The sequence below is a fragment of the Panthera uncia genome (assembly GCF_023721935.1).
Source record: "Panthera uncia isolate 11264 chromosome D3 unlocalized genomic scaffold, Puncia_PCG_1.0 HiC_scaffold_8, whole genome shotgun sequence".
Lineage (NCBI taxonomy): Eukaryota > Metazoa > Chordata > Mammalia > Carnivora > Felidae > Panthera > Panthera uncia.
The window spans coordinates 40,848,376-40,865,974 of record NW_026057586.1 but is presented as its reverse complement, the minus strand read 5'-3'; the positions used below and the strand labels follow the sequence as shown (position 1 = coordinate 40,865,974).

The window sequence follows — 17,599 nt, the reverse complement described above, 5'->3', positions numbered from 1 at the left end:
GCTGTTAGGGCAGAGCCTAACACAGGGCTCAATTTCACGAACCACAAGATTATGACCTGAGCTGAGATCAAGAGCCATATGCTTAACCAACTGAGTCACTCAGGTGCCCTAATGCCTACCTTCTAAGAATGAAGATGAGGGTAAAATCATCATCATCATCATCATCATCATCATCATCATAACAAAATCATCATAACAAAACATTTATGTAAACCAATAGAAATCATTTCAGCATTGTCTCTATTCACATACATACAGTCAAATAGATACAGAGATATATAGTACATAGGATATAGATATAGATATGTAGATAGCAATGCCCAAGTGTAAGTTAGTATTTTTTAAAATATTGCTTGATCGTTTTTTTGTTCTTGTTTACCTTGACAACACACAAGACTGCTTCATTTGTATTGGGGTCTGTGCTAATTTTGAAGTTTCCATTTTCATTTCCCTGTAGGATCTTATATATAGCCTTTGAGTGAGGAGTGTTTGGTAAGTCCTGATCATGTACCGCCATTCGTAAAATCTCAACATCAATTCTGTTTTCTTCTACTTCTGTAAAATACTAAAACAATTGTCCCTTGTCATTACAAATTCATAGCATTAACATGATTTTCTACTCTAAAACTTACACTTAAAGAAATATTAAACAAAGTGATATGAGAACGTGCAATCATATATTGGAAAGAATTTACAAATTTCACGTATAGTGTACTTCTCACTAAACTGACTTTTCAAATCTTACTCATTCTTCAAAGACTAATTCATGTCTTAACTTCTAAACTTCTCTAAATCATTCAAGCCCTCAGATTTGTCTCTATTCTGAATCCCCTCAATATTTACAGTCTCTGGCCCCTTTTGTATGAACATATTAAACCTTCAATATTTGTAGATAATTATAACCTACATTGATTTCTTATTATTACTGGATGATTTGTTACTATGCCAATTTTTGTTTTTAATTTACTTCTGATTCACTAGCAAACATTTTAAGGAAAAAGTTTTTCCTTTTTTGAGAAATTAAATCACATTTTTTCCTCTTCCTCCAAAGAATAAATGTTTACAGAAGCATATTATATTAATTAAAAGACTAAAGAAAGTAGTAAATCAGAATCCTCTAGAGATGTAAGATGAATTCATAGAGGGATAATAGCCTGATACCTTTGGAGTATAACAGATCTTAATTCTAATCCCAGTTTTTTCTCTTACATGGTCTACACGTATGAGATCATGAGCAAGTTATTTAACTGATTTTTCATTTTCTCAAATAAAATATGGGATAAACATGCCCTTAAAAGTTGTAGGGATCCATATAAAACAGTGTATGAATGTACCTATCACTAGGGGTTCTCTCTTCTTTAACTTGTTCTCTAGTATAGATTAATGAAAAAATGAAGATTACTCACTAAAAGTTCAAGAAAGAAAAACCATTTCCTGGAAGTATCATCCTGTATATATTTCTTGTATTGTGTATTTCCTAAGGGAAAGTTTGCTCCTATGTGATGTTGGAAGACTCTGCATATAGATGACGGTGGGGGGGTAGGGAGGGAGGTGCACACTGTACTTACTGATCTCCCAGCGGAGCAGAAAACACAAAGCTAGTCTCTTTTTAACATCTTAGGAAGTTAAAGTGAGAAAGATACCAGAGAGAGGGCCACTTCTCTTGTACTCTATAAAAGGAATTTAAATCCAAGGCATCACTAACAGACTTTGGCATCCAAGAAAATGATGAATACATGAACAGCAAGCATCAAGGGTTAAGAGGCCATTAGACAGCCAAGAGAATAGTTTTTTCCCTAGCATTTAGAAATGCCTGGTCCTTCAATTATTGTTACAGAAAATCTTTTTTTGTTTATATGTCATCTGTAAGCAGTAGCTCTTAAAACCAAAAATGTGTAGTCTCACAGAGCTACCAAATTCCAGATGTGTTTTTTTGAAAAAGTAAGTGAACCTTGGTAAACAAATACAAAGATGTACTCACAGATGTTTCAGTAAAATATGGTGAATTGTCATTTTCATCCTCAAGTGAAATTGTAATTGTTCCTGTATTAAATAAACCAAAAGGTTGCCCCCCCATGTCTCGCACTTCCATTATTAACTGGTATGTATCACATTTCTGAAAAAGAAAAGAAAAGAAAAAGGTACATTGACGAACACTTATATTTCCTATAACTTACAATTCTCATAGCCATTGCTTAGGATCTGATTATTTTACACTCCTTTTATTTTATTTTATTTTATTTTATTTTATTTTATTTTATTTTGTTTTTTTAAAAGGCCACCTTAAATATAAATATAGAACAAGAGATTGGCTAGTCAGTACAATAGAAAACTGATGTACCTAACCTAACATTTCAAAATGTGAAGCTATTTTATCATTCACATCAAATTAGGTCAATGATTTTAAGTGAGAACTTGTCTAATATCTTGTACCTTCCCTGAATCTCTGTAGAGACAAAGAAAGTATCAGAGAAGCCCTAAGGAGAGCCTGTATAGAAGCCAGCTGGGAGAGGTGGCTGTAGGATGCCTTATTGTAACTTCTCTGGGAGTTCATTATCAGTTTAAATATAGCTTAGTGATTGTAAAATTAATTAATCAGCTCATTACTTCTCTATCCAGTAAAGGTGTAGTTGTGGTGATGACACCTGTATCTGGATGTATGGAGAAATGCTTTGGATGATCTGGGATTTGCTGTAAGATTTTATATTTCAGACGAGTATGTAGAGTGTCAGGTTCATCGTGGTCTATGGCAGTCACTTGTCCCACTGAAGTTCCTGTTTAGATAAATGCAATATCATCAATAATTTAAAAGAGCAATATAATTGAATTACAAACAAAGTATGGTTGTAGTATATTCTCCCTAAAACCACAAGTGGATTGATTTTACAGGTTAGTGGAGTGGCTAAAGCTCTCCCAAATTCCAAGCTCCCCTTACTTGGAAACTTCACTTATGTGGGTACTATGAATCACACGGTTTATATTCCACACATATGAGAATATCCACCCCACCCTTGGTAGCAGCGGTTCTCAAATTCTTCCCCCCTACCCACCACCCCAGTTCATGGACCATTTTTGGATGGGACCTTCTCTGTATATCTTCTTTTATAGCTGAACTTGATAATGTTAATTAGAGGAATAGCACAGCTTTGAATATGATAAGAAAGATTTTACACTTTGATATTTTAATAAATGTGCTGAATTGTTAATATTCAAGTAATGCACTATTAATACACTGTGTAGCAGTCTGAATATCATTTGGACAAGCTTTACGGCCCAGAAATCAGTGTATTAGAAATGTTGCTTTACCAAACTACTAACTGTGAAAGAACAATATTAAACATGCATGCATACATAATGACAATAGAATGGATGAGGCATTTCTTGCAACTTTTTACTTTTTTTGAAAGTTTATTTATTTTGAGAGAGAGTGAGACAGCGTGCATGTGTGGGAGGGGCAGAGAGAGAGGGAGAGAGAGTTTTCTAAGCTAATATATTTAATAGCTAATAGAATTCTAAGCTAATAGAATTAGTAAATAGCACAGAGCCTGATGACAGGGCTCAATCTCATGAACCGTGAGACCATGGCCTGAGCCGAGATCAAGAGTTGGATGCTTAACCAACTGAGCCACACAGGTACCCCTCTTGTAACTTTTTTCTTTTTAAAATAAACCTCACAGTCCTATGCCCATTGATGTGCCTAGGTCACAGTCTTGGCTGCCTAAGAGCATTAAGCCAGTTTAGCTTTTTTAATTTGTCTGAAAAATTTGCCAACTAAAGCAATATATTTATTTTTATAAGTCAGATAAACATTTCCATGAGATGATCTATTTCTGGGTCCTTGAAAATTTATTGAAACTTTGTAAAGATTCAAATTATTTATTGCTTTATAAAGGCATCTGTGACACCTATGTACATGGTCAAATCATAAAACATAAACAGCATTTGTCTGTCACACGTTCATATTCAGCGGATTCAGCTGCCTTCTATATGAGCATCGAAGAAATGAGGGCAAAAAGGTTTGCCTCTGAAGAGTATATGATCTTGTAAGACTACAAAGTTTCATGTAGAATACCCTTGACATTCAAGCATTTTAAGAAAAAAATATTTATTTATTTAAGTAATCTCTACACCCCACATGGGGCTCAAACTCACAACCCTGAGATCAAGAGTCGCAGACTCTTCCAACTAAGCCAGCCAGGCACCCCTGACATTCAAACATTTTTAAATGTTTCGCATACTTGTGTTTCAAGCATGACTGAGGAACTGAATCAAAGCAAAAATCTAGTGTTTTTCTAAGAAGGGAACTTACCAGTTCGACAATTTTCAGGCACACTAAAGATAGTCACTTTGTTTTCAAAATATGGAGCATTATCGTTATCATCTTCAACTTTGAATAGCAAGGGGAGCGGGTACTCTGGCGCGTAGCCGTCTGCAGTGGTTGCATAGGCATATAGCTGAAAGGTAGACAAACACCATCAGCTCCTTCTCAAATGACAAATGATACACAAAATTAGGCCTAGCGGATGGGGAAAGACATGATGTTTAAAAAGTCCTCCAGAAAAGAATATGTAACTAAGAACTTAAGCGATGGAAAACACACCAGCGCAGACAATGACCTTATGGCTTTGATACTCTTGTAGTGTTCACATTCTCCCACCAGGTACCATGCACCCCAGAATGAGGCTACTCTGCTCTCTGAATTAATCACATGCCCTCTGCTTGTTAGAGCACACAAATTTCCCCCACTTATGCTAATGACAAGTATTTTTTTTAAGTCTACAAAAAGCAGGATTCCATTTATTTACAGATTTGCAGAGATGTATACATAGATATCAACTATCTTCAGTGATCCAATTATGAATTCTTTTCTCTACTTATCCGTACTTTCTCATTTTTCTATCATAAATATATATTTGTTATGTATTAAAAGTGCCAATAAAATCACATACATATTTCAAACTCAATCTCATAATAATATATCTTGACCCCAAAGCTGGGATTTAATGTGTTTTCCTTGTAAACACCATCAATTTATTTCTTTCTACCTCATATGCTTTATGCATAACAATTGTTCAATAAATAGTCATTGAACTAAATAGATTTTCTCACCGACAGTACCAACTAAATGTGCCCAAGGTAAATTCTGTATTAATTCAGTTCTTCGGAACAATCAATTCTTCCTGATTGTCCTGCTGTGACCATCTTCCAAAATGAACCAGGATTAAAATTCCAGGTGTTTAACTCCTCCCTGTCTTTCAATAGCCTGATTAGTTGCCAAGCTCTAGGGATTATGGCATTTCTGTGTCTCTGGCATCCATTATCTCTTTTTAAATCCTTAAAAGATTTTGTTAATCTATTTATTTTGAAAGACAAAGAGAGCCCACACACATGAGCAGGGGAGGGGCAGAGAGAAAGCGAGACAGAATCCCAGGTACTATTTTGGGTACCTGGTTTTATTTTGTTACCAGTGATGAGTTAAGTATCTCCAAAATAAATCAAAACTGAAATCATTATTGTAGAGAGGACGATCCAGATTAGGAATATAGCTAAACTTTAAAGCATAGCCTTGCTCCCGTGGGGAATCCATTTATACTCCAATAATAAAGAAATTATTTATATACTTTCTTATTTAGTCATTAAAGCAACAGTTCCAAAAACTCAATAATAGTAATGGTTTTACAGTTTAGTTCCCATTATTTTATACTGAAAGCAATAATCATATATATTCAAGTATATGAATATTGTTTAAAAGAAGTATAATATAGAATATTATACTTTAAAATCAGTCACATTTTTAGCTGAATTAGAAGAGTATTATTTACATTTCAGGTGTGTTTTTGATATATTGTTTCTCCCTTGAATTCTTCTGTAGCTTGGAGAATCTCATTTCTTTTAGCCCTTTTGCACTGCAATTTGCTGAAATTTTCTTTATCTTTGAGAAGACACAAATAGTTGCCAACAGAAGTGGGGACTTGAGTTTGACCTTGTAATGAAAGATATCTAATGCTGACTGAGCAGAGTTATGGAGAGAGCAGTGCCACCAAAGCTGAGTGGGTACAGAATGTGATTTGCAACATACATATAAAGACAATGGGTAGACCTATGAGTCTAGAAAAGAAACACATGTTGCAAGATAATAAGGCTCTGGTTGGATAGGTAAGGGATTACACTGAAACCCAATTTTCCCCTATGTATTTACAAAAGATACAGATTATCCTCAACACTCAAAGAGAAAAGTGTTTATAACTGCTTTCTTTCATATATAACTTGGAATTATTGAAGAAAATCCTCTTCTTATTTTTTGAAAAACTTGGAAAAAATGGCCTTATACACATCCCTGAAAGATAAGATGAATTTAATGGTTTAAGACAAACTCCTCAAACTGCAATAATGGTGCGACTCATCCAGAAAAATATTTACAAGCCAAGATTAAACATGATAACAGGTGGCAAGTGAGAGAACAGGAGCACAAAAAGGATATGTATTGAATTAGACTCATGGTTACTTGTTCTCAATAATCAATAAAATTGAATTATTTCAAGTAATAATAACTGGTCAACACATAACATTTATATATAGGTTATATAAATGCAAAAAGTTGGGAAATCCCATCAAAATCCTACTTTGAAGGCAAAATCCTATAGCATGTGTATTGTTCGATCTGCCACTAGAATTGTTTTTAAAGAGCTTTACAGTTTATATATTGATATCACCAATATTATGGTGTTTAATGATGGCAACAGCTCTGAGGTAGGTAAGAGAACTATTAGAAGCCCATAAAATACAGAAGGAAACAGATTCTTGAAGGTTGTGACCTGTCCAAGGCTAAAGGAAAAAGTGGCAGATACTGAAGATCTACTAATTTCCAGAGAAATAAGCTTTCCAATATAAAGCAGTGAGTGAAATTGATTTGATAGGAAAGCAAAGACATATTATTATTATTATTATTATTATTATTATATGTTTGTTTATTTTTGAGAGAGAGGGAGACATAGAGTGTGAGCTGGGGAGGGTCAGAGAGAGAGGGAGACATAGAGTGTGAGCTGGGGAGGGTCAGAGAGAGAGGGAGACATAGAGTGTGAGCTGGGGAGGGTCAGAGAGAGAGGGAGACATAGAATCCGAAGCAGGGTACAGGCTCTGAGCTGTCAGCATAGAGCCTGACGTGGGGCTGGAACTCAAGAACCATGAGATCATGGACCTGAGCCAAAGTCGGATGCTCAACTGACTGAGCCACCCAGGTGCTGCAAAGACATATTATTTTAATTTGCACCTTTATGTTGGTAAAGAAGGCTTCCATTCTATATTGCCTCAAGTGATTTCAGAACTTGCATCATGTTTACATCTGTTTGTTATACTTTCTTTTACGAATCTTACTAATTTGCAAGTGATATTTCTTAATATCAATTCAATCCTATGTTAATTGGAACTAGAGAAATATTGGTAATTCTGAAATAAAAATGAGCCAAAAGCCACTTTAAGCATGAACTCCAAACTATTTTATTCCTTCGTCCTTTAAAAGATGTTAAAAAATAGCAAAGTAACTTTTTTATAAGTAATCTCTGCACCCAATGTGGGGCTCAAACTCATAGCCCTGAGATCAAGAGTCACATGCTCTACCAACTTGAGCCAGCGAGGCATCCCAATGTAACTTATTTTTAAAGTTAAACTATTCTCTCCTCCTTTTTACTGGCAATGATCCAGTGGGAAGCAGCTGAAGACCTCCAAATTCCAAAATCCAAAAGCAGAATGTTATCAGCAGAATAAGAAATGAAATGTATGTTGTAGCATACAGAGTATGCACCTTTTTTTTCTCCTCAAGAGAGACTACTAATGTTAGATCTTTTCTTCTTGTGAAGAAGCTATAAAAGGGGCAGAGAATTTACATGTTTACACCCATGCACACACATACACACATCTGTATCTATATATTTATCAGTTATTTATTTGTTTTCTAGATAGATCAAAATGTTTGCAATAATGCTTAACACACCTTTCCTGTAAGAGTCCATGCAAGCTATTTTTTTAAGATTTTCTTTTTAACTAATCTCTACACCCAATGCGGGGCTCAAACTCACAACCCCTAGGTCAAGAATGGCACGCTCCACTGAATGAGGAGCCAGGCACCCATATGTAAGCTAGTTTTTAAAGTAATGATTTGATATTATTATGAATAAATATGTTTATTCAGAGAATTGGGGTGGAGCATAAAATTATAAAGAAAATACGTCATTCTGATCCAATCATTTAATTTAATTATGAAATCCCTAAAGTGGGCCGTTAGTATTGTTCTAAAAATTTCACCACCTTATACGGTGCTTTGACATCCTTAGGATAGGGTGTCCACCCTCTACCCCACCCCACCCCCAATCATTAACTTTTTTCACGGCTGCCTTTATGCGGTTACCATTTCCTACTTACGTTCCAGATATCTAAGATGTTACTGTCTGGACTGCCCAAGTATGAGATAATTTTCCCTTTTATGTACTCCTTTATCAGAGTTCTTTCATTATACTCATAATTCACATATCCTAATGCTTAAACAATTTAATTCATCATCTCCCTGAAACTCACTCTGAATTTCTCCTGTATGTCAGATTAGACATCCGAACATAAGGAAATATGTGAAGTTTGAAAGAGAAAAAAAAGATTTAATTCTCAGAAGAGCTAAAATTTTCCTTTGGGTCAAATTAGATAGACTAAGAGGAATTGGTAAACTTATTCTGGATTACCAAAGAAGGAAAATAAATATCAAAGGTTTTCATGGCTGGAGGATAGTCAGAGAGAAGAGAAGAAGCACAATATTATTCAAGAAGTTAAAGCAGTGAATGTCAATCTTAGGATACGTTTAGAATTACACTGGGTGACTTCAAATTTTTAATTGCCTGGGCCCCATCCCAGAACAATTAAATCAGAATTTCTGGGAAATGACCTGAGCATCAGTAGTGTTTAGAAAGTTCTCATGTGATTTATAATGTACAGTCGGGTTGAGACTAGTTGAACGATGCTATTATAGGGAAATTCAAGCTCAACAAAATTTACTATTGTCCCAAGATTCTATAGATCAAAGCCTTTCATTTAAAATTCTGTCATTACATTAAAAATTTTTAAGTTTATTTATTTATTTAGAGAAAGAGAGACAGACAGAGAGAGAGAGAGAGAGAGAGAGAGAGAGAGAAAGCGTGAGCAAGCAGGGGCGGGGCAGAGAGAGGGAGAGAGAGAGAATCTCAAACAGGCTCCGCGCTCAAACTCACCGTTGAGATCATGACCTGAACAGAAATCAAAAGTCTAACACTTAACATCCTGAGCCACCCAGGTGTCCCATCATTACATTTTCTCCCCTTTCTTCTCTTATGATATCCATTATCTTTCTTTATCAATGGTACTAATAGAAATTTGAAGTTTATATTATATATTGATAATATTTAAATATTAAGTCAAATAATTGATTCTTCTAATATCCAAATAAGCAGCACTGAAAATATTAATACAGTTATTTGAAAGGTAATTCTGAATAAACAATCCAATAATCTTACCGGAAACTGTTCATATTGCTCACGGTCTATGCTTCGCGTACAAAAGATATCTCCTGTGTCCTTATCTATGTAGAACAAATTGAAGGGCTCTTTGTCCACGCCTGGTCCACTTATGGAGTAAAAGATGGTGTAGTTCTGTGCAGCATCAGATTGGACCTATAACAATAAGTGACAATTTAGGAAAAGAACAAATATGCGATGATAAACATCTTCAACCTAATATGGGGTGATGTTTCCATTTTTAGCACTTCCTCTCTTTTCTATTCGCCTACTCTTTCTTTCCCTTACTTATTTTCTCATCATCTCCCATATTTTTCTAAATTCTTATTCATCTTCTGCAACGTGCAAAGCCACAAACTCAATCATCTATTGGATCCCAAATTCTTTTGAGTGATCTGCATATTTATGGGAAATCTTGGAGCTATACCTTTACAATTCCTATTCACTTAATTATTATTATTATATAAAGTATAGTAACAATTTCAGTGGGTTGAGTTATTTGGAATGGGAACCTTCCTGATTAAAAAGAAAATAGAAATAATGCAACTTTCTTCCCACAATTAATTCATAATTTCAAACCTGACCTATTTTTACACTCCAGCTATCTGACAGTGATGCCACCTTTTTGGTAAACAAAAATACTGGTCTTTTCTGTGCGGATAACTTTATTTATTTATTTATTTATTTATTTATTTAATTTATTTATTTAAAGACTTTATTTTTAAGTAATCTCTACACACAACGTGGGGCTTGAACTCACAACCCCAAGATCAAGAGTCACATATCCTACCCACTGAGCCAGCTAGGCACCCTGGATAAGTATTAATGAAAGGGACAGTTGAATTATGCAAAATCTGCTAGGCATGTCCTCTGTCCAAGAATGCTAAATTCTGGTAGACTATTCAGGAGAACCTGGATATAGACCCAAGAGCATCAACAACTCAGTACCTGAAACTTGTCTCTAAATGTTAAATATGATTTCTGGAGGAAAGTGACAAAACACACTGATTCTTTTCTAGTTCTGGTGAATAGATGATCCTTATTAGTACAAACAGCTTAAAGTCTTGATTCAATTCAAATGGAAAGTTTTAAAAATAAACAAGCAAAACGCCTCCACTCTACAAAGTCAAATGAGGTAAAATGTACCTGCTGAACATGTTGCGGAAATGGACCTAAGGAGTTCTCCATCAGTGAACAGGGAATAGGGGCCCATCGCCTCTTGCTGCGCTTGAGAACTGGGTCTTTTGTGTGTCTCTTCTTGGGAACCTGCGTGCGATGAGACATGAAGAAATACAATACTGCCTGTCATCAGGAACTGTGATTTTCACATGTACATTACATGAGGAAAATAAGTAAGAGTTGTACATAACAAGATCACAGGTAATACCCTCACCATTTCTGTTTTGTATTACTAAGATTCATACACACACTTAAGAACCAGTTTCACCTGATTTAATGAGTTAATCAACCAGAACTTTGTAAGGCATTGATGAAAGATGCCATCTTGAGGAGTATATACCCTCTAAAAATAGGTAATCTGTTATCAGAAGCTAAAAATTAGTTTTATTCCGTTAGGAGTGGTACAACCGACATTTTTTAAAATACTAACTATGGTGCAAAGCATTTGTATAACTATACAGAGACAGAGGTCAGCATTTGTTCAAGTATATTTTATTTTATGTAATGTGAAAACTCTCTAATAAGAAATAATGTTTTACAAGCCTTTTCCTAAATTTGTAATATATGTAATGCATATTAATATGTAAGCATATTCTAAATTTGGTGAAGAATTCTTATAATCCAAAGGAATTTAACTAGAGGGGGTCTCCCATAAATCAAATCACTTATTAATAAATTATTTCATAAAACCGATTCATTGGGCAGAATTTGGTTAAAGTGAGACCTATGTGAATTTCAGTAACCTCTCCCTTCCCACTCCTTGATCACTACTACTCACTTCAGGAAAATGAGCCTAGAGCCAGAACATTCAAACCAATCTTGTGGACTGGCTATACTCCATTCTCTGAGGAAACAGACCCGGTGGAATTGTCTATTAAATTGGCAGTAAGCTTTAGAGAATCTCTTTAAAGAGACTGAAACCCATAGTCACTTGGGAGAAAGCCACTCAGGGTAGAGTGCCACACCTCCAACCTGAATCCATTTCCACTGAGTTTTAGACCCACCCCTGCCTGTTCTTCAGGTTGGTTGTGTTTTTAGCCACACCTCAAACCACTATCTGAAACCTATGATATTCTGAGTTTGCTCCCTGGCCCCAGAGCTGTTCGTTCTTACACCATTTTGCAAATAGCTCTCCCACGCCTTAAAACTGTCTAGTCTTTACATAAGTTAATTAGAAGTAGAATAAACAAACAAGCGAGCATTCAGGAACAATGATTTTAACGTGGAAGGAAATCTATGAAATGAAGAGTTCTCATAAAGCAGAGTATTACACTTAAGTCTTGACCTATATACCTTCTTTCCTCTCACATCCAGTACAATTTCTATCTCTTTCTGTTCCTGTCTCTGGTCATCTGAAAGAGAAATGTAAAAGCTTTTCCTTGCAGAAGACAAAATGAGGTCACGTGTTGTGTAGATGGAGCCATCTTCTAGAATTCTGAAGTCGGGATCACTTGATAGGATTAGGCTGGCTGACTGAAAGCATTCTTTTGGATTCACTGCAGGGAAGAAATTCACAGTAATTTGTAAAATAAAACAGGAATAGAACAAGTTTTACAGGACTGGCAACTGTGAGTGCTTGAGAAGCAGCAAGAGGGAGGTTACCCTTGGAATTTATTGAGTACCTACTATTATAAAATTTAGGGGCCATGGAAATTAAATAATTAAATAAATGGAGTCATGGTTTCTAGTATTTTCATCATAAATTAATTTGTGAATAGATATAAAATATTTTCTTAGTGTCCCTGGATTTACTGTTTCCACTTGAACTCTTATTTATGGGTTTGTACATATATATATATGTGTGTGTATATGTATACATATACACATATATATATAAATTTGTGTATATATATATATATAACAGATATATATATATACACAAATTTATTATTTTATATGTAGTATAACTGTATGATATCAGTAAATTTGGAGATGGTTTGCAGTAACATTTGGTAGTTAAAACTATCTTGCAAAAAGTAAGAAAACTAGTCTATACTTAAGCAATACTTAGTATATATTGTGGTTGTTATCAAAATATTTCCTTTACAGATTCATATTTAACATATTTAGCATATTTGCTATATGTCTATAAAATATAGATTGTTTATCTTTCTAAGTGTTTTTAGAAGGTATAAGGCAGTGGATTAATTTAAAACTTCAAAGCACTGGGCAAACGATGTCTGTCTTGGAAAGGATACCACTTCTGTATTGAAGATGTAAACTTAAGGCCAATGAAAAACCTTGATGGAAGGAATGTGAGCCTTGGACTCGGACCAACCAACCTACGCTTTAGGGACGGCTCTGAGAGTAAGATTTGTTGCAATTTTGACTTTCACAAGTATTCTGTGTCATAGATCACAGAGCACAAATTCTTGGTGAATATTTGTTCATTATAACCAACCTTAAGCACAAATATGATGTGGGGGCATTTAAATTTTGACACATTTGTTTTATATCTAATCAATTAAAGAACAACTGGCTTTGGAATTTTGGCAGTGGATTAGCTGATACGGATTAAGATATGCTTCTGGATTTGGTGCCTTTATTCATTTGAACTAAACCAATTTAGAGCTTTGATGTTTGCTAACTCTCTGGCAAGAAAAGTATACAATTAACTTGGTACTTTAATTGTTTCTAACCACTACCAAAACAAAGTAGTCCATCTTTCATTTTATGTCGAATTTTAATGCCAAGTAGCTACTACATGGCTTTATCTCGAAGTTTACTAGAGCACCCTGAAGCTCGATATAGCAGTGAAAACTATAATACTGTTTTAATACTGTTTCTCACCTTTGCCTACAAGTGTTTCAGCCTGAAGATGAGAAGGAACTTGAAGAGAAATTTTCCGACAAGCATCGCAAGATAATATTAAAACCTCAAAAAAGAAAAAAGAAAAAAAATCAGGAATTATATTTGATCACAAACTTTCACGTTACAGTTTCGTCTTATTGATAAAAATCGTGTCAATTTCAGAAACAAATTTATCTTCTAGTCCTTCAGCATTTTTCATATTCATTTTAAAAGGGAAGAGCAAAGGAAATGGCTTTAGGGGCACCATAGTCATTCAGTATCAATGAAAAATTAGAGTGAACAGTAGTTCTTAGAACCCAAATCATATTGTGTCATTTGTAAGAAATGGCTTACAAACCATTGATTTTATATAAAGGTTATCATCTGTAAGGCCAATTATAAATGTTACTGTGATTTCTTAGCGTGAAGAAAGCACTTAACTTGAGAATTTAATGATCCAATATTTATACACAAATTATTTCCACAACCCCACACAATTTGAGATTATAGTTGATTAAGGCTAGAAACCATTGGAGGATTTTTTTTAACCTTGTAAAGAACACCACCCACAAATATTCACTCATCTCAGGTGGCTCCTGGGACTGGCTTGGCATAAACATCAAAGTTTAAATGATCTCAAACCAAAAAACTAGTCTAAAAAGAAATATAATTCAAAATATACAGAGTAGCCTTCAACAGGGTAAAGATCTGTAATTAAATTCAAGACACAACTATTGTTTTAAACAGCTAGATAGTCAAAGGAAAAAAAGCGGAGCACTTGGGGGAAAAAAGTTATTAGTTTAAAAGTATCGTCAGGTTCAAAATATAGTTTGCTTCTTTCTCTTCTCATTCTGTATTTATTTGCCTTCTCTCCTGTTTACCAGGAGACTGCTTTTTGATTGTTTAAATACAAGATAGAGCAGGGCTAGATTTCCCAGAAACAGGTCGATTTTATTATGATTTTTTTCTGAAGACATATTTCTAGTTATGGGACCTATTATTTGGGAGAGAAAGAGGGCAATTATCATCCATACTTGGATATACTGCATCAGCCTATTTAAATAGTTTGTAGTTTTACAAAAACACTGTTAGGCAAATAATACCAAACACTGGAATTTAAAAAGTTACATTTGTACTCAGTTTAATTAATTAATTAATTATATTAATTTTTTTTTTTTTTTTTTTTTTTTAGCTTCCCTGTAATGTTTTTACAACTTCACACATTTTCCTTCCTGGAATGTAGCAGCAGGCTGATCATATAGTCATCTAATGATCTTTCTGTTTCCAGGCCTCTCTTCCAAGAGCTTGCAAGTTACTTAAGGGGAAAAAACACACCTGCCTTGTTCTCTGTTACAAACTCAGTGTCTAGCACATGGTAGGTATTTAAACATAAGACATTCTTATTTATTTGACTTTTTAATATACTCATCCCTAATGCCAAGGAATAAACTACATTTATATCTCAAGAACTTTCAGAACATAAAGAATTCTATTAGTAACGATCTCAATATATGATGTAGAAAGACTATTTTGTAATTGACAAAAATATATATATATATATATATATATGCACACATCTGTATCTGTATATGTACGTATTTATATGTATACACGTCTAGCCTATATATACACACACATTATTCTCATAGGATATAGCCACATCCCTACTCCCACAACCGTCTTCTTTCCTACCTGCCCTACAATCCCCACTTGTTTGCTTCTGCCTCTGTAGGCAAAGCCAATGGAGGTCACCAGAAGTACTACTCCAGTCTTCAACTTAAATTAACAGCTTAATGATTTACAGGGAGCTGGGGTCAGACACCTTTTAATTATTATGGGGGTTAGGGATGGATGGGCAAGGGATGATCCAAAGGATACTGGACACAGAAGAGACCAGAAGCAAAAGAAAACTGGACGAGTCCCTCAAAAATCTTTCACCACATTTTACCTACTGCTAACTCAAGGTGGTCTCTGACATTGTTGTTATTGTCTCCCCCAGGCAGTTACAGAATAAGAATCTGACCATCAACCCTGCATCATATATTTATATGGAGAAAATGTTTATCCCCATACAGTAAAATCTTTAAATTCTGAAACTAAAATGGAGAGAGAGAGAGAAAGAAAGAAAATGCACAGCTCAGAAATGCCAGATGGAGATATGGGACAAGTCTCCTCTCCCTCATCCCCGCCAAAGAAAAATAGCACCTGAGTACACACTTATGAAGCTATGAAAACCCAAGTGGAAGCCAAGGTCATGGATTGTTTTCAATGGCTGTCACATTTTTCTTTATTGTTTTTCTCAAGTTAAACCCCTTGCTTGAACTGGGAGTTCTGCACTTCTCTTAGCTTCAGGTGGGTAAAATGAAAGTCCTGGATAATACACATCCCCACCCAGACTTCCTTCTCCTCCTCTTGCAGCTCAATGGAACTAAGCGTGACAAACAACTACAGCGCATTTAATGACTGGTAGTGAGAGGAAACCTCAGAACCTTCTGGAACAAATGCCCAAGGAATAAATTCATTCCAGTGCTCCTTAGGAAAACATCACAGCAAGACTGAACTGGGATTCCCTTGAAAAACTTCAACATGCTGGCAGTGGGCATGCGAAGAATAAACAAAACACCTGCTATCCCGGGTCACATGTATCTCAGCTCTTGCTTGGGTTTTTCTCAGATCTGTTTTTGTTTTCTCAGTCTATCTTCTGGGCCTTCCACTGCCACCCCTGCTCCCTTTCAAGCCCAAACTAGAGGGAGGAAGCGCGTAGTAACATGCATTAATTCCTTGATCCTTTGGTTGTTACTCACCAGGAGACAGAAAAGGAGCTGCTTATGGAAGATGCTCCCTGGGGCAGCAGAGGCCACAGCCATCAGAAGTGGTCCCAATGGTCAGGGATGGTGGCTGGATAATAGGGCAGCTTGGGATGCACAGGGTGGCTTAAGCAGATTCCCAATGGCTGGCAATTGTGCAGGGTGTTTCTGCTGCCACCTTGATGCAGCCAAGCTTGGTTTGGAAGAGAGTCAGGAGGCCAGTGATAAGAGACAGGAGATGGAGCCGCGGGAGAATTGCTTTCCTCCTATTCCCAGGTCAGTCTTCCTCCTTCCAATTCAATTACTTCTGAATGTAAAGAGGTTTTCCTACAAGTGGGGAGGGTGGGGTACAAAACACCCCAAAGCCCAGTCACTAGCTCCTCCTCACAGCTTTCAAAATTTCTCCTGCCACTTGACACATAGGCAGAAGCAAGAGGGAACACCCTCCATCCTCAAACCTCCTCCTTTTCCCCCCAGGTTGATGCTCCCCAGTTATTACCCACTCCCACGTCCTCCCCTCCTTCTTCTTGGCCTTATTAACCTGTCTTGCCCCTAGGTACAAACACAAATGGTGCACAAACTCCATACATGGAAGTGATGCCTCCTCAGCTGCCGTTTTGGCAAATCAGGGAACATATGCATGTGTAATCACAGCCATCTGAACTTATCTCCCTATCTCAGCGTTTAGGTGTTGTCTACCTCAGACAGCACCATAGTTCTGCAGGAGACCTGGCGCTCCGGTCACAGCAGCAACTTCTCTGTGTTTACCCCCCGTCATCGTCTGACCACTGTGGCTTGGTCTTCGAGGTGTCACCAAGAATTTAGCAGAGTGTACACAGACCTCATAAAAGTTAGAGAATAAGGAAATAGCTGGCAGATAATTTTTTTATTGCATTCTTTTTTGGTTACTCATCGCGAGGCAATCTATTTTCTTCCTTGACTATCACTATTTGAGAGCAACTACGATCTGGGACCAACTCTCTTTAAAATCACTCCATTCATCTGAATTACTTACACATTACATGCAAGGTATCCTAGCCCAAAAGTACTATATTCCACTGAGGTTAGTTTTTGTTTGTTTGTTTGTTTTTCTTTTTTCTTTTTTCTTGTTAACTTTATTCGTTTTGAGAGAGAGAGGCAGAGAGAAAATCCCAAGCAGGCTCTGCGTCTTCAGTGCAGAACCCAACATGGGGCTCAAACTCGCGAACCGTCAGATTGTGACCTGAGCTGAAATCAAGAGTCAGATTGCTTAACCCACGGAACCACCAAGGCACCCCCATCGAGTATAGT

The 17,599-nt window shown here is 36.0% G+C and overlaps 1 protein-coding gene across 1 annotated transcript in view; it reads right to left on the bottom strand.

The window, feature by feature from the left end:
* The window catches only part of DSC1 (desmocollin 1), a 30,436-nt gene extending 13,815 nt beyond the window's left edge, over positions 1–16,621 (bottom strand). Inside the window, exons 1-9 of the mRNA XM_049620242.1 lie at positions 16,307–16,621; positions 13,503–13,587; positions 12,006–12,208; positions 10,680–10,799; positions 9,534–9,689; positions 4,310–4,454; positions 2,608–2,774; positions 1,982–2,116; positions 380–565 (exon numbers count right to left, since the gene is read on the bottom strand). Coding sequence (XP_049476199.1) covers positions 380–565; positions 1,982–2,116; positions 2,608–2,774; positions 4,310–4,454; positions 9,534–9,689; positions 10,680–10,799; positions 12,006–12,208; positions 13,503–13,587; positions 16,307–16,369 — 1,260 coding nt within the window. The 5' untranslated portion in view covers positions 16,370–16,621. The remainder of the gene's footprint in view (positions 1–379; positions 566–1,981; positions 2,117–2,607; positions 2,775–4,309; positions 4,455–9,533; positions 9,690–10,679; positions 10,800–12,005; positions 12,209–13,502; positions 13,588–16,306) is intronic.
* Between the last annotated feature and the right edge of the window lie 978 nt (positions 16,622–17,599).